The following is a 26,380-nucleotide window of genomic DNA, read 5'->3' as shown; positions in this document are numbered from 1 at the left end:
CTTAGAAAATGTACGTAACAGGATAGCAATTGCAGGCTTCAGCCCCTAGTCAGAGTAACTGAAAAAGCTGCTGTGAGCAGCCCGAGGAGAACACTCTCTGAGGGGGAACGTGGATGGAGGCAGCAGAGACTGGAGATGAGCAAAGGCTGAGGGCGGCAGTCCATCTCTGCGGCCGGGGTAGTTACTGGATAGGATGGTCACCTTTCGGGAGCTAAGGCCAGCTCCAACCAGGACATGGTTCTTGGCCTCTGAGCTGCCCTCGTGTTCCGACCCACTGCCCCTGTGGACTTGCAGAGAGCACTGGAGAAGTGTTTAGTACAGTGCTCTGCACAAAGTAAGCACTCAATAAGTATGATTGAATGGATGACTGAATGAATCCTCCTGCAGCACCGGTCCCCACCAGGCTCAGTCTCGTGCTGATTTGTCTCAGTTCCAAAAGAACCCTGAATTGAAGAAGTGTCATCTGCTCTCTTCCAGCCGGGTTTCAGGGTGAGGGCACGCTGACCACATACTGCCAATGGCGTCGGCATTCTCCCGAGACCAGCAGACCCCATGGAGTGAGGAGTAAGGACCTGGGCACTGCCTGGGTGTCCATTTGCAAAGAGTGGAGTTGGAGGCATCAGGAGGAAGGGGCCACCAACTCTGAAAGTCCCAGTGTCTGCCTCTCTTGCTTTAAATCCTCAAATGTCTTCCACTGGCTTCTTCCCCATTAATCAAGAACCAGATACCAATTCAGGTCACAAGCTTGGGATCTTGGGAACGCGTTGGGCCTGCCTTAACCCCTAAAGGAAAACTCGGAGACACACACAAAGGTCCCTCGGGTCACTTCCTGACTGTAGCAGCGTGGCTCAGTGGAAAGAGCCCGGGCTTGGGAGTCAGAGGTCATGGGTTTGAATCCCGGCTCTGCCACTTGTCAGCTGTGTGACTGTGGGCAAGTCACTTCACTTCTTGGTGTCTCAGTTGCCTCATCTGTAAAATGGGGATGAAGACAGTGAGCCTTATGTGGGACAACCTGATTACCCTGTATCTACCCCAGCGCTTAGAACAGTGCTCTGCACATAGTAAGCGCTTAACAAATGCCAACTTCCTCAGAACCACTGTCCCTGTGGTGGATTCCCTTCCCTGACTGAGTGAGAGCAGGGTCACGGTTTTCTCCCAACTCAGGTCCAGCGAGCCCTTCGATTACTCGAGTCCCCAGAATGTCCTTCCCCTCAGTGAAAATCCACGTTTCTTCTCAGGAGTTTTATTTGTTACCTGATGCTGCAATGCTCTGTACACGTGCTCATTCAAATATATAAAAAAATAAATTGTGGCATTTGTTAAGCGCTTACTATGTGCAAGGCACTGTTCTAAGCACTGGGGGATACAAGGTGATCAGGTTGTCCCACATGGAGCTCACAGTTTTAATCCCCATATGACAGATGAGGTAACTGAGGCACAGAGAAGTTAAGTGACCTGCCCAAGGTCACACAGCTGACTAGAGGCAGAGCTGGGATTAGAACCCATGACCTTTGACTCCCAAGCCTGCGCTCTTTCCACTGAGCCATGCTGCTTTAAAAAAAAAGTGCTTACTATGTGCAGAGCACTGTTGTAAGTGCTGGGGTAGATACAGAGTCATCAGGTTGTCCCACGTGAGGCTCACCGTCTTCATCCCCATTTTACATATGAGGTCAATGAGGCACAGAGAAGTTAAGTGTCTTGCCCACAGTCACACCTGACAAGTGCCAGAGCCGGGATTCGAACCCATGACTTCTGACTCCCAAGCCCGCGCTCTTTCCACTGAGCCACGCTGTTTCTCTAATGTCGGTATTTGTTAAGCGCTTACTATGTGGCAAGCACTGTTCTAAGCGCTGGGGGGATACAAGGTGATCAGGTTGTCCCTCATGGGGCTCCCAGTCTTCATCCCCATTTTCCAGGTGAGGGAACTGAGGCCCAGAGAAGTTAAGTGACTTGCCCAAAGTCACACAGCTGACAAGTGGCTGAGCCGGGATTAGAACCCATGGCCTCTGACTCCCAAGCCCGGGCTCTTTCCACTGAGCCACGCTGCTTCTCCATATGCACAGGGGACGGGGGGCAAGTGCCCAGGGAAAGGGGTCAGCCCTGTTGACTGGCAGTTCCAGGGCCAAGTGGGCACTCATACGGGGCCACTCAGGACAGTCGCCGACAACCCTCATGGACCAGGAATAGACTGTAAGCCCGTCAACGGGCAGGGACTGTCTCTATCTGTTGCGATTTGTACATTCGAAGCGCTTAGTACAGTGCTCTGCACATAGTAAGCGCTCAATAAATACTATTGAATGAATCCGGATGGGAGCATCCAACAAGAGGCTCTGCTGCCCTCTCCTGACCGCAGGTGGGACGACAGCACGGCCGGTCCCTTGCTACAATCCCAGATCAACTGCCCCTCCCCACCGGCTCTTCTCCAGGCTCTTCAGGAAACCTGGTCTGTCACCCCCTTCCCCGCCACCCAGCCTTCCCCTCTCCTCTCCCCTGGAACGCCAATCCTTCGTGCACAGGGCAGTGAGGGGCAAGGCTGGGCAGGGCTTTCTTGGGGGATTAGTTTTGAACCTCTGGTGTCATACGTGGCAGCTGAGGCAGAAGCATGGAGCTGCAATTTCTCGTTCAACTCACGATTTGGAACAGCATATGGGAGGGTACCGGCCAAGGGAACACTAGGTCAAAGGAGGAAAGGGGGAGGGCTGGGAATCGGAGTGTGGGCTGCCTTCTGTAATTCTGGAATTAAAAGGTTCAGACTTGTGCTCTCTTTCAGACCTCTCCTCCACCAAATCACAAGGGCCAACTCTCATCGCTAAGGTCCGGCAGTTTGGGAAGCATTAGCCTTTGGCTAAGGCCACCTGCACGGTTGATACCACGATATTCCTTTATACTTGAGCACACAGTACGCCCCTCCTCCTCTTTTATGTCTGTCTCCACTTACTTTTTTATGGTATTTAAGCACTTATGTGCCAGACGCTGTACTAGGCACTGGGATAGATACAAACAGATCAGGTTGGACACAGTCCATGTCCCACATGAGGTTCACAGTCTTAATCCTCTCCTTATGGGCAGGGATCGTGTCTGCCAATTCCGATGCACTGTACTTTCCCAAGTGCTCAGTACAGTTCTCGGCACACAGTAAGCCCTCAGTAAATTCCACCGACTGATTCTGTTTCCCCGCACCGCAAGGAATGAAAATTGGGGAAGGCGGCAGTAGATCCCAACTTTTTCTCTGGGGAGTGCTCTCCCAGAATCAGGACCTGGAGGGCTGAGGAGGGTAGGGTTAGATAGAACTGGGGTTTAGCAGCAACTGGATTGGACGCAGGCAAAGGCAGATTTGCTGGTGGCAGTTTAGTGACCAGAGGAATTTGGTCAGGACAGGGAGGTTTTTATAATGAATCTCGAGTAGGCAGGGGGGTGTAGTGGGTGAGAGGAGAGGGAGAGAAAGACTCAAAGGGGTCCCACTGCCCGAGGGAGGGGAGGCTTGGCGCCTGGGGTTGCCATGGAAATCCTTCTCCTTTTGGGATGACGGTGAGGAGAAGCCTGAGGGCAGAGGCAGGTAGGGGGATGAACAGCCCATTCGCTCCTTTTACACTGCAGCTGGAAAAGAAAGGCCAGAATTATGCCAATCAGTAGCATCTGCTTCTTCAGTGCTTTCTGACTTCCAAATTCTCTTTGGCCGGCTTGACTCATCTTCGGGCTGTCTGCACTTCTTGCGAGTTTACCTCTGGCTTTCCCGCTCTGCCACTTCCAAGGTCTATCTGAGGGCATCTCCTGAAGCAGTTGGCTAGGGTGGAATGGGTTCAGGGACCCCAAGAGCCTGGTTGGTTTGTAATCGGGCTGTGCTGGTTTTCTAAGACAAAATGTGGTTCACTCGAGAAGGAAGCCTACTGGCACCAAGAAAAAGCTGAGGTCAGTCTTGGGGGTCCTACCGGAGGGAGAGGAACTCAGGCCCGGCTGTCCTCCAGGTGAGTGTCACTGAATAATAATCATGATGAGTGCTAGGGTAGAGACAAGATAATCAGGTCAGACACAGTCCCTGCTCTACAGGGGGTGCCTGGTCTCAGGGTGAGTGAAGGCCCCAAGATAGGCCGTCAGAGTTCTTAGGCCACTTCCTGCATATTCTGGAGAGTTGTGAGGGTGGGGAGACTCCTGAGGTCCACTCCCAAAACCCCTGAGACTTCTGACCTCAGCCCCCATGTTCTTGATGACAAGTCCCAATCCCCATCTGAGGCAGCCTATGCAAGAAGCCTGGGAATGAACACCTGGTGTTGCGGGGGCAGAGAAGAGGGGGGCGGGGAAGAATTAAATCAGAACTCGGAGGTGGAGCTCAGTGACAAGTAAAGCAACACGAAATCCCGAGGCCCCGCCTCCGGCATGAGTCCTAAAACCTCAGCCCCAACCACGTGTGGTTCAGAAAGGGCTCACGGCGCCTATTCCTCTCAATATCAAAAGGCTGGGAAGGCCGGTCACCTGGCTGGGTGCCAGCTTCCTTCCCCACATTCCCCTGGCCTGAAAGTCCCTGGCCGGCTTGGGCGGAGAAATGACTCGCGTCCCTCCTCACTTCCCCTCTAGGAGAAAGCCCCAGGTGCCGCAGGGGGTTCTTAGCCCTGGGCAGCAGTGGCAGCCGTTGGGGTTAGGGGTGCGATCCAGTCCAGGCTGGTATCCTGGAGCCGGGTACAGTCGGGCCCTGTGGGCAGCTTGGCCTAGTAGGAAGGGTATGGGACTGGCAGTTAGGAGACCTAGGTTTCAATCCCGGCTCCACCACTTGCCTGCTGTGTGACCTTGGGTGAGTCACTTAACCACTCTATGCCTCAGTTTCCTCATCTATAAAATGAAGATTCAATATCTGTTCCGCCTCCCTCTTAGCCTGGAAGCCTCTGTGGGACAGGGTTTTCTGGACCCAAAACTGCCGAGCAAAGTTCCCGTGGGGATGACAGGTTTGGGGGCAGAGCCCAGGGCACCTGTGCTCCTGGAACCCTGGTACATAAAGTCCGTATACCTCTGTGTGACTATTTTCCCGCCTACACAACATTGAGGCTCCTAGTGCAACTGAAGACAGAGCACCATGTCAACACGGTGAATAAGAAGTTCCAAGAAGGCAGGCATTGTGCCTCATGACTGTGCCAAGCCACTGTGAGCTGTCAATAAATATTCCTGGTGCTGTGACTGCTGCCATCGCCCAGGCAGGATTCTGAAGGTACAGCTACCTGCTCCTTACTCTTCCGCCCCCGATCTAATCTTGCAGATCGCTCACCTGGGAGGGCAAGCACCTTGGCTAGGGGCCTCCACTATGGACCCTTGGTGTGGCTCTGGGCATCGCCTGGAGTCTCCCACCCACCTGCCCTACCTCACCAGCTTCCAGAGTCTTTCTGAGCGGTGATCTACAAACCTTCCCTGGAGAAGACCCCATGTGAGCTCTGCTCCCATCTGCTTTACTCCAGATGTGAGAGAAAAGAAAGCAGTGTGGCCTAGAGGACAGAGCACAGGCCTGGAAGTCAGAAGGACCTAGGTTCTAATCCCAGCTCCGCCACTTGTCTGCCACGTAACCTTGGGCCAATCACTTCACTTCTCTGTGCCTCAGTTCCTTCATCTGTACCATGGGGATTAAGACTGTGAGCCCCATGTGGGACAGGGAATGTGTCCAACCTGATTAGCTTGTATCTACCCCAGCACTAAGTACAGTGCCTGGCACATAGTAAGCGCTTAACAAATACCATTAAGAAAAAAAAAATGGCCAACAACCTGGACAGTTCTCCCTAACCCCGTCCTCATCTCCTATTCAATTGGCTCTTCTTTCTTCTTGCAAGCTGGCCAGCAAAGAGAAGCCTGGGTGCTAAGCGGCTAGGGCTCTTGGAGAGTCCCTTGGCCATGGGGTGTGAGAAGAGCTTCCCCAGGATTGCCTATTGGAGCCATTGCAGAAACAGGCAGGGGACACCCAGAGTGGCCATCGAGGCTCTTGATGGAGCCTCTCTCCTTCCATTCCCTCTGGTGTCCTTTCCAGGCAAAGTGGGGCCTCAAATTACTTCTCAAAATCCACTGGTCTCCCCAAAATGCTCCTGGGTCAACCCAGCTCTCCCAGAACTCTCCTGCCTACTCTCCGGGGTCCAGCTGGCTCAGCGATCAGCTGTCCATCTCCCCTTCTACTTCCTGAGCTGCCCCGGCCTCAGGGAAGCCACTCCACAGGCCTTTCAGACCAGCTCTAGAAACCAAGTTCAAATCTCCCTCCACGCCTCGACCACCATCCCTGCCTTTGTCAAAGGCCAGATTAATAATGCTGGTTCATAACGGCGGCAGTTTAAATGCTGTAAACATTCAGAGGCTTTTTGCAGCCTGTGATTTACTCAACCGTGGGCTCCCCGAATTGTGCTTTGCAGGTTTGGAGGCCTTTTTGAGAAGGACGGGGGAAAGAGAAAGGAAGGAGCCTCATGTCTGGAAGCCTCAGTTGCGGAAGAAGACCCAAAGCCTACAGCAATCTCATCTGTGTGATTCATATAGCAAAGGTCTGGAGCTTTTTAATTAGTTAAACAGCTACCGCCTTCCTGATGGCTGTTAGCCATTCTCGTTTCACACCTCTGAGTGCAATTAAACCTACTCGATTGTGCTAAATGTGACATTTATTGAAAAGAGTGGCTGCATAAAGAAACCTAAACCAACCAATTTCCCAAAAGCTCACCCTTTCTGTTCCTCTCTGCAGCCAATCAGGGTCGGCAGTGTTGCCATACCACTCAGCATCTAATCCTCATCAATTAATATTTATTAAGCACAGACAGGATTTTAGGGTCTATCTCCCCAGCTAGATTGTAAACAAAGGGCAGGAATCATGTCTACTGACTATGCGGAACTCTCCTAAATGCTTTGTACAGTGGTCTGCACACAATACAAGCTCAAGAAGCTGCATGGCCTAGTGAATAGAGCACAGGCCTGTGCGTCAGAAGGTCCTAATCCTGGCTCCATCACTTGCCTGCTGTGTGACCTTGGGGAATCTCACTTCACTTCTCTGGGCCTCTGTTACCACAACTGTGTAATAGAGATTAAGACTGTGAGTCTCATATGGGACCTGGACTGAGTCTAACGCCGTGGCTCAGTGGAAAGAGCCCGGGCTTCGGAGTCAGAGGTCATGGGTTCGACTCCCGGCTCTGCCACTTGTCTGCTGTGCGACTGTGGGCAAGTCACTTCACTTCTCTGTGCCTCAGTTACCTCATCTGTAAAATGGGGATTAACTGTGAGCCTCACGTGGGACAACCTGATTACCCTGTATCTACCCCAGCGCTTAGAACAGTGCTCTGCACATAGTAAGCGCTTAACAAATACCAACATTATTATTATTAACGTGATTAACTTGTATCTACCCCAGCACTTAGTACAGTGCCTGGTACATAGTAAGTGCTTAACAAATACCATAAAAAAAAGTAAGATGGGCATTTATTGGGAAACCATGTTGGCTTAGGTGAAGGAGGATAGAAGGTGAGCAGGGGGCAAGAGATGAAGCCCAGAACTGAGGGAAAACCATTCTCAAATTCAATCTTCCCCACCCCTTTAGGATCTCAAGCAGGAACCCAGTGCCTTTAAGGGTTATCAAAGGAAGAGACCTGGTTTCCCTGGCATTGCTGCCTACGGGCTTCTGGCTGATTGGCCGAAACTCGCCAATGAATGCTATTGCAGTCCAGACATCCTGATCGGAGGCATCCCATGGAGCCCTCCAGGAGTCTACACCCATTCCAGCAGCCAACAAGCATCCTTTGCAACTTTAGCCTCTGGTTAGGCCACCCACCCTTAATAATAATAATGTTGGTATTTGTTAAGCGCTTACTATGTGCAGAGCACTGTTCTAAGCGCTGGGGTAGATACAGGGGAATCAGGTCCCACATGAGGCTCACAGTTAATCCCCATTTTACAGATGAGGGAACTGAGGAACAGAGAAGTTAAATGACTTGCCCACAGTCACACAGCTGACAAGTGGCAGAGCTGGGATTCGAACTCATGACCTCTGACTCCCAAGCCCAGGCTCTTTCCACTAAGCCACGCTGCTTCTCCAGCTGCTTCACCCTTAATATGGGAAATCACAAACTGATGGAAAAATTGGCAGCAGTCCTTCTTTACCTGGAGAAGGTTTTAGGGCAGTGGAAAACAAGTTAGCTTTTGAAGGCTTTCCTGGGACAGCTCAGGGCCAAATCGTTACCCAGAGTTCATTCATTCATTCATTCAATAGTATTTATTGAACGCTTACTATGTGCAGAGCACTGTACTAAGCGCTTGGACTGTACAAATCGGCAACAGATAGAGACAGTCCCTGCCCTTTGACGGGCTTACGGTCTAATCGTTCCTCACTTCCAGGTTCCACCTCTCCAGCCCCTCATCCCGACCATAGGCCACCCGCCCCTCCAACTCCAGAGTTGGGAGAGCAGAATGAATTATCAGCTTGCTGCATCCACAGCTGTCCAACACAGTTCCTCCTTATGCCAATCATCGAAACTAAGGCTGGAGCTGTGTGTCTCAATTTTGAGGAAGGTGGTCTCCTGACCCCCAAACCCCAAAGACAGGCCCCGGGAAGACGTATGAAAAGTCAAGTGAGTCAACTTGGCCAAGACCCAGATTTTCTGGAGAATCCCTGTTTCCAGCACTTCCTACATCTGGTCTAAAGTGGCCACACGTCAGCGTGAGAGCTCATTCCCTAAGATAAAGCCTTATTCTTAGCAGGGGAGAGGTGATGAAGCTGACTGAGCCCTCTGATCGATGCCCTCCAAACCTCAAAATCCCAAGGAGTGACCCAAAGGGGGCCTGGAGATTTTCCCGATCGCTGTTCTTCATAGGTTTCCATGTTAGTCCCGTGACTGCTGATCTCCCTAACTCGCAGATCCCAAATAAGGTGAGGCTGGTTTTAGGCACCTCAGGATTGTGAGTTTTATTCCAAAAAGATTTAGGACCATAATTCCTTGCGGCAGATCTGGACTGTTAATTTTTTGCTTTTCCACTACGTGCGGACGATGAAATACAATTAGCTGGTTCCACTTTCTGTTTTTCTTCTGTTCTCGCCCACATGCTCTGCGCTCCCTCTGTAAAAACCTGATTTTTTCTTGCTACTTTCCTAAGCCCTTAAACAACTCAAAGGTAGAAAGAAGTCTTCACATTTCTTATCGCAGAGCGCAGAGAACCTCACACAGGTCATGCTACCCTGCCCCTCCCCGTGAACAACAAGACCTACGGCAAAGGTCTAGCTGACCACATCCCCTCAGATTCGCCAAACAATCCTACATTTTCCCCCAGAGACAACCCACAATGGATTCTCTGATGAATATTTAATACCCGATTTTTCAGGTTTTCAATCAGGGGTTGGTCCAGTCCCATCCCCATCATCTGCCATGGGCTGAGAAAGCTTTTTTTTTGGCAGCATAAGACACAGCATTCTAAGTCTCCCTTGGACAACAGTCTGGCGTCAACAGTGCCATTCAGTTTGAGTTTCCCTCCCCTCTTGGTGTGTACTGATACAGTACTTGTTTTTTCTTCTTTTCTGTCGCTTTCTTTTAAATCACAAGACTGGAGGCTTTCAGGTCACTGAACAGCTGCGGCAAGCAGCTATCCTGCCCCCAAGTTTGTGGATCCATTTTCCACCCCGTGCATATAAACCCTGATTTTGGGAGAAAGGGAGAGCAGAAGTCACCCTGGCACGACCGGGGACAACATGGGGCTTCACTTACCCACTGTTTCCGAGCATGGTTTCTCCTCTTAAAGTACAAAATTAACTTCTTCCGCATTGCCTGGTTTCTGCAAAGGGAGGGGAAAGATCAGAGTAAGCACAGTAACACCTCAACTTTACCCTTCTGTCCACCTCCATCTCCCTTCATTCCTCTCCCCTCCATGGTCAAATGTCTCAGGTAAACTCCCAAATGCTACTACCCTCGCATTTCCAACACTGATTACTCTGGCCTCCCGCTTGGGGAAATTCATTTGGATGAATCTTGGGTCCTGGGTCTTCTCACTGGCGGGAAGCCTGTCTCGGAAGGGAAGTGGCTTTTGTGTGGCATGTGAGGTCCCGTGAGTGCCCACCGTGGCTTCCTTCCCCTCCTTGGGCAGCCGCTGCTTCCCACCTTCCTTCCCCTCCGCCTCCACCGTACCCAACTTTCCTCCTCCATCCACCTTCCCCTATTCCCAGACAAGTCGAAAGGTGCCGTCTCCGCTTGAGACTTTCTGAAGTGGCTGCCCGCAACCTCCGATCTCCAGGTTCCTAGGACCACGAACCCAGCAATGGGGAAAACAGGTTTCCTGTGCACTGCTTCAGCAGGCCCGGGTCGATTTCACCTTCCAATCTGTCTCGGCAAAGTGTCTGCCAACTACCCATTTCAGCATTTGTCAACACATTCTCTCTCATTTTCCACTCCCAACAAAACTCCTAACACCCAAGTAGGACAGAGACAGAGTTAGGTCTGATTTTTTTGTATTGACCCCAGCACTCAGAGCAGAGTTTGGCATACACTTAACAAATTTGATATTATTACTATTGTCTATCATTATTATTACTTCTCCCCAATCCTTCAATCCCACCCTTGGAAGGCAAGCAGCTAGAAAAGCCCGCCCAACACTGCTCTCTTCTCACTGGGTTTGTCGACACTATATGTAGTCATTTCCTCATTCTAGCCACTGGCTGAGCGCTGGCAACCATCTCAAATAAGGCCCCCAGTTAGCCTAGGGCTCAGACTTCCTGGAACTTTCTTCCTGAACTTTTCCCCAGTGACTCGTTCCTTGCTTTCTCTCTCCCTGGAGGGTGAAGTTTTCTCACTCCCCACTGAGACCTCTGGGGACCTTAGGGAGGAAAGGCAGTAGACGAGTCAAGCTTCATCCCCTAGGTAGAGCCCAGCAGATATCATGGGGGTAAAGGTGAGACTGAAATTTGGATCCCAGCTGAGGACTCAGCACTGTTTCCTGTTCTGATGCTGCTGGAGACCCATGCCCCTCACACCGGACAGTTGAGAAAGGGTGAGTCTAGAGAGGCCTGCTGGAATGACCCAGGTCAGTACCCAGACAATTAAAACAAGGACTCAGCCAGCATGTACCTGGGCTGGACAGGGCCTCCGTCCTATTTCTTGGCGCTTAAGACATTCCCCACCAGGCACACTGACTCTTAACGCTGGGTCTATCTGTGGAGGCTGTAATATTCCTGTAGCCCTTTACTGATGCTCATTTGAGGGTAGAGATCATGTATAGTAGTCAGTTAATCTTATTTATTGAGCGCGGTGTGCAGACCACTGTACTAAATACTTGGGAGAGACTACCAGGCACTCAGTATAGTGCTCTGCACACAATAAGCATCCAATCAATATCTATGATTGATGGAATGATACCTCAAATTACACTTTGTCTACCTGAAGGGACAGGAAAATCCTCAAACCTTTACTGCAGGAGATGCTTTCCTACTAAAATCAGCCTATGGCTCTAGGGTCCAGGAGGCAGGAGCAGGGGGCAGAGCTGGCTGCAGCTAAGAGCCAAACTAGCCACCCTCAAAGAGCAGCCAGCAGCTCAATAATTGACCATGGCCACCCTGTTTGTATGGCATACAAATTTGTTCTGGGCAGAGAATATGTCTTCTAATTCTGCTGTATTGTACTCTCCCCAGGGCTTAGTACAGTGTGCTGCACACAAAAAACACTCAGTAAATTCCACTGACTGATATAACTGAAAGAACAGATAGGAATTCAATTGTAATCAATCATTAAAATGTTTAATGACTAATTTAATCTGGCCTACTTGGAAGAAAATGTACCAGCTCAGGCTTTCCAAAAAAGGACAGGAAAATAAATACAATCAATGTTGTTCTCTGTGCCCAATGCTAAGTGCTACTCCCACAGGTCTTAGAATCTAGGGGCTCCTTGCAAGGATGACATTCTACATGAAATATGTGAAAGGAATCAATAAATGACCATGCCCATACATTAAACATGCACGATCATTCTTCCAGACAGCTTTTATAATAATGTTGGCATTTGTTAAGCGCTTACTATGTGCAGAGCACTGTTCTAAGCGCTGGGGTAGATACAGGGTAATCAGGTTGTCCCACATGAGGCTCACAGTTAATCCTCATTTTACAGATGAGGTAACTGAGGCACCGAGAAGTTAAGTGACTTGCCCACAGTCACACAGCTGACAAGCAGCAGAGCCAGGATTCGAACCCATGACCTCGGACTCCAAAGCCCGGGCTCTTTCCACTAAGCCACGGAGATCAGCAGTCTAAATGTATTGGGTCAGATGGCCATGTCCACTCCAGCCCAACCTCCTGGCTCTCACAGTGGCAAAGGGCCCTTGGAGGGTCAGCATGATGGCCATCCTCCTTCTGGCACATGTGGCAATGTGCCCTTGGGAGTGCAGGGGGAAGACATGAACAGGGATGTGAGGGGAAGTGGAGAATGGGAAAGGCCAGGCTTCACCGTGGTCCTTGGCCAGAAGGACCCCATTTTTGACGTCTTGGGAAAGTTGCAGGGCTGGCCCCAGCCCTGGGACATCCCAGCTGACAGTCTGGCTCATGATGCGGGTAGGGGTACGCTGTCCTGAGGTCTCAGCCCCCAGGGCCCTCATGGATAGGGATGACTCACCTACCTTATTTGATTTTACCCTCCAATAACCCACTGTGGCACAATTCAATTTCTCTCAAAAAACACTTCTTGAGCCTTCGAAGTTGGGACTCTTCTTCCAAAGGTTCCCTCAGCCATGAATTTATCCTCGGGCTGGACGTATGCCTCCCTCACTTCCTTTGGTAATGCATCACGGCAACCAACTCTGCATCTCTGCAACTTCAAGGATGCATCTCTCGTATCAACCAATGTGGCTTGGGGTTCTGTGAGCCAATAAATGAGCTCAGTTTTCAGGCAAGCCTAGGTGAACCAGTCCCCTCCTGGCCATCCCAGTTTGTAGGCATCTTATCTCTCTCTTTAGGACCGGGTCCTTCACATGCCTTCCCTGATGAATCTCTCATCTCCCCACCATTTCTCCTCCCACTGCCACTTCAGCATTTCTGCATCACCTTAGCAGTTGGGTACTCATTTCCCCTTCTCTCCAGCAGCAAGTCCATATCTTTTAAACTCTGTTGCTTCTCCCTACTTTTAAATTATTTTATGACCTATAATCCCTCCTAAATAGAATGTGAGCCCTGTGTGGGATGGGAACTCTGTCGCATCTGATTAACTTGTATCTACCCAAGTGCTTAGCACAGTCCTTGGCCCAGAGTAAGCGCTTAACAAATACCACGATTATCACAATTATTATTGTACTCTCTCAAGCACTTAGTCCTCAAGAAACATCACTGATTGATTGATACACTGTAAGTTCTTTGAGGGCAGGGATCCTGTCTACCAAATCTATTGTACTCTCCCAAGCACTTAGCAGAATGCTCTGTCCAGAGAAAGGACTCAATTAATACTTTTGATTAAGTACTTCCTGATGTTGCTCCACTCTCCAAAAGAAAGGTGGGAAATGAAGGGGAGAGTAGGAGGGCAGAAAGGAGAAGAGAGGGTAGATATCACCCTAGCAAGTTGCCCCTAAGGCCTCTACATTGTAAGCTCATTGTGACCAGGGAACATTTCTAACAACTCTCATATATTGTACTCTCCTAAGCGCTTAGTGCAGTTCTCTACCCACAGTAAGCACTCAATAAATACTACTGACTGATTGATTGATGACATAGTGACCTGGTTTGGTTTTCCCAATTCCCCTTGAGCAGAGGGGAAATGGTCTCAGGGAAAACCATCAAGGCCTGCAGAAGAGACCTCTGGTAGCAATCATTCACTAGTGGGAGAAGACCAGCATAACTTCCAAGAAGAAGTCAAGGGCTCTCTTTTCCCTCTCTACACACCATCTCACTAGATTCCCATTTCCTCCCTGACACCCTGCACTCATCTACTGGGACCTTGACAGGATTATCCAGCATGAAACAAGAGGCTATGTCTTGGATGTTCAGGCCCCAGGAACACCCTAACAAACTGATAACCTCTGCATCCTTAATGAGGACTCTGCCCCAGCCCTAAGCTGAGAACTTTGCCTACCATTCCTCCCCCTCAACAGCACCCTCCTCCCCAACGCCCCGCCACCACCCCTTTAAGAATTCTTCTCTAATAATGTTGGTATTTGTTAAGCGCTTACTATGTGCAGAGCACTGTTCTAAGCGCTGGGAAAAACACAGGGGAATCAGGTTGTCCCACGTGGGGCTCACAGTCTTAATCCCCATTTTACAGATGAGGAAACTGAGGCACAGAGAAGTTAAGTGACTTGCCCACAGTCACACAGCTGACAAGTGGAATAACCTCAATTGTTTGGTGGTAAAGACAGAACTGGCTTGCCTCAACGACACTCACAACTTTGATGAAGTCGCAGGAACATCATAGCTCCAAGGCCCACCCTGATCCGATGTCTCTGGCTCGAATCAATCAATGATATTTTTTCAGCACTTCTTGGATAATAATAATAATAATAATGATGGCATTTGTTAAGTGCTTACATGTGCCAAGCACTGTTCTAAGCACTGGGGTAGATACAAGCTAATTAGGTTGTCCCACGTGGGGCTCACATTCTTCATTCCCATTTTACAGATGTGAGAACTGAGGCACAGAGAAGTGAAGTGACTTGCCCCAAATCACCCAGCTGACAAGTGGTGGAGCCGGGATTAGAACCCATGACCTCTGACTCCCAAGCCCAGCCTCTTTCCACTGAGCTACGCAATAATAATAACTGTGGCATTTAATCGCTTACTATATTCCAAACACTGTATTAAGTGCTGGGGTAGATACAAGATAATCAGGTTCCACATGGGGCTCACATTCTATGTAGGAGGGAGAACTGGTATTGAATCTCCATTCTGTAGATGAGGGAACTGCAGCACAGAAAAGTTAAGTGCCTTGCTCAAGGTCACACAGCAGGTAGGTGGCAGAGCAGGGATTAGAACCCAGCTTCTATGATTTCCAGGCATGTGCTCTTTCCACTAGGTCACACTGCTCTAGACCATAAGCTCCTTGGGGGCAGGGATCATATATACTTTATTGTACTGTACTCTCCAAAGCACTTAGTACAGTGATCTGCATAATAGTAATAATAATAATGATGATGATGGTATTTTTAAGCAATTACTATGTGCGAAGCACTGTTCTACAGTAAGGACTCGATAAATACCACTGATGGACTGATTGATTAGTAACAATACAGTAGCCTTGGCAGGCTTGAGGCATGCCCACAAGAAGCTTACAGATCAGAAACAACGGAATGCAAAAAAACAAAACCCCAAGCAGGCAAAAGACACCTCCAGTGCACTCCTAGGGAAACTCAAGCTTCCTTCACTCTTCTGCTGCCATCACCAGGCTCCAAGGTACCCACAGGGCAGCAATTGAACCAAACCTTACAAGTCTTCTGGTTTTACCAGCTCCCAATCTGTGGGATCTGCCAAGGTGTTTGTTTTGGGAGTTTTTATAGGGGGAAAAGAAAAAAAAGCATCAAAGAGCCACAAACAGCAGCGTTGGCTTGCTGCCAGGAAATGTGACCTAACAGAACAGTCCCACACAAAAAATCTCCCCCACTTGAATGGGGTCAATCCAGAAAATCGCTTGGGAAGGGAGGGCTTCCAGATGTTAAAGAAAGATGGCTGCATCGGTGCCTTTCCTGGCTGCACTTAGGAAGGAAAGAGCTTTCCACAGGCCTGCTCCAGGCACCCCTGGACGAATGACAAATGGGTCCGCTTCGGGACCCTCTTTAATTTTTTTTATGGCATTTGTTAGGTGCTTACTATGTGCCAGGTACTCTACTAAGAACTGGTGTAGATACAAGCTAATCAGGTTGGACAAAGTTCCTGTCCTACATGGGGCTCACAGTCTCAATCCCCATTTTAAAGGTGAGGTAACTGAGGCACAGAGAAGTTAAGTGACTTGCCCAAGGTCACACAGCAGACAAGTGGCAGAGCCAGGATTAGAATCCAGGTTCTTCTCACTTCCAGGCCCATGCTCTATCCACGAGGCCACAGTAATAACAATAATAATAATAGCAATAACAGTGATAATGAAATACACGGTATTTGTTCAGCGCTTACTATAGCCAAGCACTAAAGTAACGAATGGGGTAGATACAAGATAATCAGAGCAGTTACAATCTCTGCTCCACTTGGGGCTCACAGTGGTGTGGAGAAGCGGAAGAGCACTGTTTTAGAAGCTGGAGGATGCCGGTTCAAGTCTGAGCTGTAATGGAGTGAGTCACTTAACTTCTCTGTATCTCATTTTCCCCATCTGTAAAATGGGGATAATGATAATAATAATGACACCTGATTTCTCTCCCTACATCACAGGGTTGTTGTGAAGGCCGAAATGAACTAATTAATGTTAGAGCAATTTGGTAACGACAGTGCTATTGAAAACTAGGGAAGCTGCATGGCCTGGTGGGTAGAGCAGGGACCTGGGAGTCAGAAGGATCTGGATAGTAATCCCAGCTCTGCCACTTGGATGCTGTGTGACCTCAGGCAAGTCACTTCACTTCTCTGTGCCTCAGTTACCTCATCTGTAAAATGGGAATTAAGACTGTGAACTGTATGAGAGACATGGACAGTGTCCAACCTGATTTCCTTGAGTCTGCCCCAGTGCTTAGAACAGTGTCTGGCACCCAGTAAACACTTAATAAATTCCATTAAAAAACTGACTCCTCATTCATGAGGAAACTGAGGACAGCTGAGAATAGTAACTTGCCCCAGGTCACAAAATAGGCAAGCGCTGGAGTTGGGATTAGATCCAGGTCTCCTGCCTCCCCCAGGGTCTGTATTTTTTCCACAGGTTACCCTGCACCTCTGGTGGATGGCAGGCTTTGACCAAGTGCTCTGGAGGCTGCACAGTCAGAACTGGGAAGGGTGGGTCAGAGGCAGGGGATGTGGCTACCTCACACTTTGTCTCCGGCCCCCTCTTTTAAGAAAACAAACCTGTAGCCAGAGGTCTTCTGTCCTGTCCCAGCCATGCAGGAAGCATTCCAGTGCAGGTTGGGCACACAGTTCCCACTTAACAAATGCTACGATCAGAATGATTATTAGTACTAACATCTTCTGGTTAGCGGCATGGCACCTTCTGCTAACTCTCTCCTGGTTTCAAAGATGGGGAAACTGAGTCCCAGAGAGAATACCTGCTTGGCTCACGGTCACTGTAAACTAGATGTGGGCAGGGATCATATGTCTACCAATTCTATTGAACTGTACTTTTCCAAGAGCTTCGAAGAGTGCTCTGCCTACAGTAAGCGCTCAATGACTGTCATTGGTTGATCGACTGGCTGAAGTGGCAGAACTCCGCCTGGGATCCTATCCTCTTGACCCTGCTGCCTGGTGTATGTATCTATCCGAAAGCTTGCCTCAGAGAGCACTTAATAAATACCACAGTGATCATTCTTAGAAGGGAAGTAGAGGGGATAAGGATCAGGCATCCAGCTTGGACGACCAGCCTGGCCTAGTGGAAAGAACCTGGGCCTGGGACCTGGGTTCTAATCCCAGCTCTGCCACTTAACTTCTCTGTTCCTCAGTTACCTCAACTGGGAAATGGAGATTCCACACCTGTTATTCAACACATGTTCTCCCTCCTACTTAGATTGTGAGCCTTGTGTGGGACACGGACTGTATCTGACCTATCTTGACCTTCCTCAGCACTTAGAACAATGTTTGACACATCGTAAGCACTTAACAAATAGCACAATTATTATTATGACTATTACTCTTCCAGGCACAAGGCAGATGTCTGAGTTCCTTAAACAACTGCCCAAATCCCCTCCACAACCCATCCCTTTGTCTTCTGCCTCTCCTTCAGTGCCAACATATGGAGACCCAATGACCCCAGTCCACTCCACAGTGTGGGGGAGGGAGTGACCACCAGGAGTCCTGAGTTCATTGGACAAGAGGCAGCCGCCCACCAGGCCCCCTTCGCCACATCAGACAAGGGCGGAAGGATCAGAGGCCCTGAGCCACGGCTAGGGAGCCCTGACCTTGAGGAGATCATTATCAGCTAACGTTCTGCAGCTGGAGAGCTTAGCCATGCATCAAAGTGGCGGCGGTTTATCACCTAAGGCCCGGAAATAACTAGCGGGCATCAAAGACTCCTCCAACCTGCTAGGGAATGTTTGCACCCGGCTATCTTTCCCCAGAAGGCCGGGCCCTAGAACACGGTCTTGGCAAACACAAGCTTGGCATTATCTCTCCGCAGTTTGGTTGTGTCAGCCCCACTCATGAGAGGTGAACTCAGGCCAATTGTCTCATGAGCACTGTGATACCTAAGCATTCTGGGACCTGGAAAGGGGAATGGGCAGGGTCCTGGTCACCAACCAGAGGCTCCCCAAAGCATGCTGCTTGCTTTCAGGAGAGGGATTTGGGGGGAAAAACTTAAATGACAGCAATTCTACATCATCCCTCTGTGACTTGGCAGGACACCCAAGCTGAGATTTGGAATGCCTACACCATTTGGATGGGCCAAAATGGCTGGAATTATTTAAACACCAGCCAGTCTAGAAGACAGTGACCCGAAGGCCATAAACACGCTCACTCACACCCTAGGGGTTTTTCCTAATCCCTGAACAGTGGGCTGAGAAGCACTGATATGCTCATAGGCCAAGTTACAGAATTTTCTTTCCTGAAACAACCAAACTTTACACTACAAAATTACCAACACCCCGCTTGCAAAAAATGACAGAAACTGAGCTGATCAGACTCAGTTCGGGAAGAGATCCAAGCTAACTAGCTGGATTCTAATCCTAGCTTTGCCACTTGCCTGCTCTGTCACCTTGGGGTAAGTCACTTAACCTCTCTGTGCCTCAGTTTCCTCATCTGAAAAAGGGGAATTCAATACCTGTTCTCCCTGTCCTATACCCTTAGACTGTGAGTCCCCCTGTGGGACTGTGTGCAACCTGATTACTACCCCAGTACTTAATACAGTATTTGGCACATGGTAAACACTTAATAAATACCCTTATTATAATTATACATTGAACAAAATCTCCTGGGCAGGCAGAGCCAAGTCTGGAGGACTTTTTACAATTGCCAGAACAGCGTCGCTCATCTGTGGCCTGTCTTTGATGATTAAGTTGTGGGCAAGGAATGAGTTTATCCCAAGTGCCTAGTACAGTGCTCAGTAAATGCTCAATTAATATGATTGATTTTAGATCATCCAGCTCCATTCTCTAACTGAGCCTAGGCCAGAGCCACCCTTCAGCAAAAGGACAAGCCTCACCTTCTTTGTGCCCGCTCAGGACCGTGGACTTTTAGGACAACCCCATCTGATCTCCCAGGCTCCACTCCCTGGTCACTGCCCACTGCCTTAAACAGGCTGGGGAGGCTGTGTCCTATGTCAGAATCCTTTGCCTGGGTCCCATTTGGATCCTGAGGTTAATTCCTTCAAACCATGTGGCAAGAATCTACAGAGGTTGGGGCAATGGTGGGGGGTGGGGGGGAGGGGTATATGTGGATGGGGGTGGTGGAGAGGGAGAGAGGGAAAGAAAGTGCATGCACACACACTGGGTTCTCTGGGAAGAGACTGCTGAACAAGGCTAAGCCTGGAGCCTCTACCCATCCTGGATGGGGCAAACCAAATGGGAGGGTCGATTTTGCCACCATGATGGGATGGGGAGCAGCTGGGGGAGGGCAGGAGCTGGGGTGTCAAGGCAAACTGCTCAAAACTCATCCGCTCTCACGGCTTTGACTACCATCTCTACGCAGATGACACGCAGATCTACATCTCCGCCCCTGTCCTCTCCCCCTCCCTTCAGGCTCGCATCTCCTCCTGCCTCCGGGACGTCTCCACCTGGATGTCGGCCCGCCACCTAAAACTCAACATGAGCAAGACTGAGCTCCTCATCTTCCCTCCCAAGCCCGGTCCGCTCCCAGACTTCTCCATCACCGTGGATGGCACGACCATCCTTCCCGTCCCGCAGGCCCACAATCTCGGTGTCATCCTTGACTCGTCCCTCTCGTTCACCCCACACATCCTATCCGTTACCGAGACCTGCCGGTTTCACCTCTACAATATCGCCAAGATCCGCCCTTTCCTCTCCACCCAAACGGCTACCTTACTATTACGGGCTCTCGTTATATCCCGGCTAGACTACTGTGTCAGCCTTCTCTCTGACCTCCCTTCCTCCTCTCTCGCCCCGCTCCGGTCTATTCTTCACTCCGCTGCCCGGCTCATCTTCCTGCAGAAACGATCTGGGCATGTCACTCCCCTTCTTAAACAACTCCAGTGGTTGCCTATCGACCTCCGCTCCAAACAAAAACTCCTCACTCTAGGCTTCAAGGCTCTCCACCACCTTGCCCCTTCCTACCTCTCCTCCCTTCTCTCTTTCTACCGCCCACCCCGCACGCTCCGCTCCTCTGCCGCCCACCTCCTCGCCGTCCCTCGGTCTCGCCTATCCCGCCGTCGACCCCTGGGTCACGTCCTCCCGCGGTCCTGGAACGCCCTCCCTCCTCACCTCCGCCAAACTGATTCTCTTTCCCTCTTCAAAACCTTACTTAAAAATCACCTCCTCCAGGAGGCCTTCCCAGACTGAGCTCCTCTTCCCCCTCTACTCCCTCTGCCATCCCCCCTTTACCTCTCCGCAGCTAAAGCCTCATTTTCCCCTTTTCCCTCTGCTCCTCCACCTCTCCCTTCCCATCCCCACAGCACTGTACCCGTCCGCTCAACTGTATATATTTTCGTTACCCTATTTATTTTGTTAATGAATTGTACATCGCCTTGATTCTATTTAGTTGCCATTGTTTTTACGAGATGTTCTTCCCCTTGACGCTGTTTAGTGCCATTGTTCTTGTCTGTCCGTCTCCCCCGATTAGACTGTAAGCCCGTCAAACGGCAGGGACTGTCTCTATCTGTTGCCGACTTGTTCATCCCAAGCGCTTAGTACAGTGCTCTGCACATAGTAAGCGCTCAATAAATACTATTGAAAAAGACTGCTGGTCATAGGGCAGAGAAGCCAGAGGAGAAGGGATAAAGCCCAGCTCCCAAGTCTGATTTTGCTGGCTTGCAGCAGATCCTAGCACCTTGCCTGGCTTCCCAGCTTTGCCCTTCATGTCTACTTCCACAACAGCTTGAATCTGCAAGACTCCATACTACAACGATACTGGTAATTATAGAGAAGTGGCATGGCCTAGTGGATTCAGCATAGGCTGGGAGTCAGAAGTACCTGGATTCTAATTCTGGCTCTGCCACTTGTCTGCTGAGTGACCTTGGACAAGTCACTTCACTTCTCTGTGCCTCAGTTACCTCACTTTTAAAATGGGGATTAATATTATGAGCCCCATGTGGGACAGGGTCTGCATCGAACATAAGTTTGCATCTCAAGATACTGGCTGAGCCTGCATCCCATGCATCCCCCGGAAACATCCTTCCCTTGTGGATGGCCTAAGTGATATTACCTGTTCTATCGATCCACATGGCCCCTTCTTGTAAAGCCTCCCGCTCCACGAGACATTCCCTGATGAATTCCAAACTTCTCGGGCACATCCCTTCCCCTTGGCTATTTTTTTATTGGCTTCTTTGGGCTTCTCTTTACTGTTTGTGGCTGCTCTCTTAGTCTGAGCAATCAATCAGTGGTATTTACGGAGAGCTTACTGTGTGCAGAGCACTATACTGAGCTCTTGGGAGAGTACAGTGCATTAGAGTTGCTAGACATAATCCCTGTCCTCTATTCCTAGATTGTGAACCCCTCAAAGGACAGGGTCCATGTCTAATTTCCACCTGTATACCCTCTCAGGTCAATCAATCGTATTTATTGAGCACTTACTGTCTGCAGGGCACTGTATTATGCCCACAGCAAGCACTTAGTTAAAACAATTACTACTATGATTGAATATCTGGAAATCTGTGCCTGTTGGTCTCCCCGGGGTTGGGTTAACAGATCCTCGAAGGTCGGGGGTCTCTGGCTTCTTACATCACATGCTGCACAGGCCCAAAAATGGTGCTCGGCACCCAACTCAGCTGAGCCCACTGCTGACCCAACTCAGCTCCCGCCAGGCTTTGGCCTCCCTCCTGGGTCTACCCCTTCAGCGTCTGTGGCCGAGCTGCTTCCTGCGATGAGCCAGGGGACCACCTGAGGGCACCCGCTGATCGCCCTGAGAAGGGCGGGATCGTGGCCGGGGCCAGGGCCAGGCCAGGCCAGGCTGGGATTTCTCAAACAACCTGGCTTTTATATGCACACTGGCTGCCTTACCTCCTCCACTAAAACACAGGCTCCTCCAAGGAAGGGCCCGGCTCTGTCCCTTACAGTGGATCTGGAGAATCTTCCTAGGCCCCCGCACTCCCTCCCCTGCTCCCCAGCACGGCTCTGGCAGCAGCAGCGCCTGGCCCAGTGCTCAGCCAGGATGGGAACAGACCCCCAGAGAGGGAACAGTATGCCTGCCAGGTCCCCGCCAGGCCCACGGAAGAGGAGAAGGGCTTATGAAACAGGACTGCAGCACTTTCCGGTTAAGTGAGAAAGCTGAGGGGCCAAGCTGGAGGGTGGGCGGAGATGGACACACTGTCCTTCTTGGAGAGACAGGGGAAGGAAATTGTGGCTCTCTGCACCTCTTTCCTAGAGTAAAATCCACGAAGACACTTGAAATTTAGAAAGAAATGTAGAAAGTCCCCATCTGCCCTCCTTGGACAGAAGCAAACAAGTTCTTTGTGCTCCCAGGGCAATGATGGTGGGGCCTGAGGGGCCTGGGGGTTTCAGCTCAGGAAATCGGTCCCCACTGGGATTGCTCCCAGGCTTGAGGTTCTTGTAGTTCATCAACAACTTCAACTTCCCTGGGAGGGAGAAGGCCTGGAACAGCAAGGAGACTGGCCAAATTGCCAGCAGCAATATTTTCTAAGTGGTTCCAGTGTACAGAGTACTGCCCTAGGAGCTTGGGAAATACACAGAAGAATGCGAACCATCCCTATTCTCAAGGGACAACAGGCTAAGTAGTCATTTACAATCTAATGGAGCATCATTTTAATAGTTTTCCCAAAGAATCAAGGAGAGCGGAGATTGTGCCTTATTATTCCTATAATAAATATATCAAGCACTGTACTAAGCACTGGGTTTGAAATGAGATAAATCCACAGTCCATGTTCCCCATAGGGCTCCCAGTCTAAGATATCTTATCGCCATTTTACAGAAGAGGAAACTGAAGCCCAGAGAAGTTAAGTGACTTGCACAAGGTCATACAGCAGAACAGTGGCAGAGCTAGGACTGAAATCCAGCTCTCCCATCTCCCCCTGCCTTGTGCTCTTTCCACTAGGCTACGGTTTGATCAGTTCCTAAGGTGCTCCCAAATCTGACTCATGTTAACAAATCAGGACTTCTGGGCACCTGGAAACAAGCTTCCAACCTTGAAGGTATGCAGAAATCGGAGTTAAAGGCAGCAGCCCAGACAGGGTGGGAGGGGGATTTTCCCAGGATCGACCTCATTTTACCCACTCAATTGCACCACGGAGTCACTTTGAGGAACAGCTCAGCAGGGTCATAACGTCACAGGGGGAAGTTGTGTGGCAAAGGGACAGCACCGTGAGCGGACATTGCATCAAAGACACCCTCCGTTTAGTGATAGCGAACGTCGGGTGCTCCACTTCCTGTCAGACCCAGGCCAGGGCCTCCCCTGGAGCAGTGGCTATCTTGCCGAACATGGACTACACCAAGGATCAACCTTTCGGACTGCTATTCCTATTTCATTCCTGCATATATTTGTAAGAAGCAAGGGGGTTCCCCACCCCTCATTGAATAGAGACCCATTGTAAGCTGGAGAATTGTGGATTTCAAGTTCTGCCTCCAGATCCTGGCAAAAGATAAGTTAAAAGGGAGGGTAATGGAAGGCCCTCAGGTGGGCGAGAGGGAAAGGGATCCTGCGGAACACCAGCTCGGGAACACTGGCACAGGAAAATCAAGACAGGCTCCACCCCGAGGGTGACATTAAGGAGGGAGGCAGCTAAGGATGGCTTAAAAGCTTTCGAAATTGCCATCGCTAGGGTGAACTGGGGCATGAAATTAATTTTAACAGAGCAGCGGGAAAACCACAGCAATCAAACCCCAGGAAAATAAAAAGAGTGTCCACAGGGTAACTGTTTTCGGAAAGGTATAAATCCTCCATCAGCTTATCTCAGCAGCTTTATTAACACAAATCAATCGCCCTTGTAAATAACCAAACCAAACACTGGGCCCTGACTTACACTCTGCCAGGCAAACAATCTGGACTCTGTGGATAGAGCACAGCCCTGGGAGTCAGAAGGACCTGGATTCTAATGCCGGCTCCACCATTTGTCTGCTATACGACTTTGGACAAGTCACTTAACGTCTCTGGGCCTTGGTTACCTCATCGTAAAATGGGGATTAAGACGGTGAGCCCTATGTGGGGCAGGGACTGTGTACAACCCGATTATCTTATATCTGCCCCAGTGCTTAGTACAGTGCCCGGCACAAAGTATGTGCTTAACAATACCATAAAAAACAAAAACAAAAAACCAGTGTGACCAACCATGAGGCTGGAATAACACCAGCAAACAGAAAGGAGGAGATTGAAGGCGGGGTCCAAGGCTGGTAGGTAGATGGACAGACAAGCTGCCTGGACAATCAATCAATCCATCAATCGTATTTATTGAGCACTTAATGCACACAGAGTACGGCACTGAGGGTACAATTCATTCAATCGTATTTATTGAGCTCTTACTATGTGCAGAGCACTGTAGTAAGCGCTTGGAATGTACAATTTGGCAACAGATAGAGACAATCCCTGCCCAACAATGGGCTCACAGTCTAAATGGGGGAGACAGACAACAGTTGGTAGACCCAATCCCTGCCCTCAAGGATCTTAGGAACCAATCTGATTCTCTTTGAGCAGTGAAGCAGCATGGCCTAATGGATAGAGCCTGGGCAGAGGAGTCACAAAGGCTTGGCTTCTAATCTTGCTCTGCCACTTGTCTGCTGTGAGATCTTGGGCAAGTCACTCAGCTTGTATGTGTCTCAGTTCTCTCATCTGTAAAATGAGGATTAAGACCGTGAGCCAACAGATGGGACATGGGCTGTGCCCAGCCTGATTATCTTGTACCTATCCCAATACTTAGTCAAGTCCTTGGCACATAGTAAATGCTTAACAAATAACCATTTAAAAAAATAAAAATAAATGCAGTTTCAGACTATACCCTTTCTGATGATTGCATGGTTTTATACGATCTTTATAGAATTCCAAAAGATCATCAACAACAACAGCAATAATAAATGTAGCATTTGTTAAGCACCTACTATGGACCTACTGTGCTAAGTGCAAGGGTAGATAGAAGACAATCAGATCAGACAGTCCCTATCACACTTGAGGCTCTCAGTTTAAGTAGGAGGGAGGATAGGTACCAAATCACCACCCTACAGATGATGAAACTGAGCTATGGAGAAGTGAAGTGACTTCCCCAAGGTAACAAAGCGGGAAAGTTGGGGATCTGAGATTAGAACCCATGACCGCTGATTCCTAGGCTCTTTCCACTAGGCCTTGCTGACTCTGTGCTCAAAGACAGACAGACCAACAGGCAAGGAGACATGGACAGGGAGGTCCACGCTAACTAGACAAGGAGAGATCAAGCCATAAGTAGCTAATTAGCTTTGAATAATTCCTTGATTTTTACATAGTGTGTTTATTCCCCAAAAGGTATGAAAAAAATCCGCGGTCTTTCCGAAGATGAATAGACACAAATTCACAAGCCAGAGACAGATAGAGACAGCCTCACCTGCCTTCCCCAGAATCTCTCTAGCCTTCTTCAGGGGCTGTTGTGTAAAAGGCGCAGCTCAGAGGACAGCAAAGCATTTGCTCTGATGCAGAGCATGCTCTTGGAAAGCACACATCTTTCTTTCATAGTTTACTCCATCCGCTCATCCCCAGCAAGAGGACTGACTGCTCCCCTCTGGAGCTGGGAGTCCCAATCCCTTAGCCCCTCCCTTCCAAGGGCTCAGAGCAGCCTCTAAACAGTTAGGCTCAGCCTGGCTCATTCAAAGCATAGTCCCCAAGTCCACCGACCCCCACCACCAAAGACACCCGGAGGCCAAACCCAGGCCATGTGGAGACCCACAGCCGAGCAGAAGTCTGCCATCTGTCCTCTCCTCCATGGATCTAATCAGACTCATTCTAAAATCACGCAAGGCTTCTCCAAAAAATAACACCTTCCAGATGGGTGTCTTCAAGGAAAGACTCGGGCTGCAGGCCATGCTCGGTCCTAGGCCTGCTCGGACAGACCGCTGACGGGAGATGTGCGTGCCGCATGGAAAGCCACCCACCTACCCACATAAGGGGACAGTGAGCAGCCCACGGGAATTTCCTGAGTCACACTCCCTGGGCGTTCAGGATGGTCTTCCCATATTCCTCGGCACTGGCACAGTCCCAGGGCTGCCTTGAAATGGACATTCCTGGGATTAC

The 26,380-nt window shown here is 49.8% G+C and overlaps 1 protein-coding gene across 12 annotated transcripts in view; it reads right to left on the bottom strand.

The window, feature by feature from the left end:
• Window positions 1–26,380, bottom strand: part of NCOR2 (nuclear receptor corepressor 2) — a 415,012-nt gene that overhangs the window by 138,092 nt on the left and 250,540 nt on the right. For all 12 annotated transcript variants that reach the window (XM_029056817.2, XM_029056799.2, XM_029056861.2 and 9 more), the window contains one exon: window positions 9,696–9,762. In XM_029056817.2, coding sequence (XP_028912650.1) covers window positions 9,696–9,762 — 67 coding nt within the window. The remainder of the gene's footprint in view (window positions 1–9,695; window positions 9,763–26,380) is intronic.

The sequence above is a fragment of the Ornithorhynchus anatinus genome, chromosome 2 (genome assembly GCF_004115215.2).
Source record: "Ornithorhynchus anatinus isolate Pmale09 chromosome 2, mOrnAna1.pri.v4, whole genome shotgun sequence".
Lineage (NCBI taxonomy): Eukaryota > Metazoa > Chordata > Mammalia > Monotremata > Ornithorhynchidae > Ornithorhynchus > Ornithorhynchus anatinus.
The sequence above is the reverse complement of the archived record's forward strand: the minus strand, read 5'-3'. Positions and strand labels throughout refer to the sequence as shown.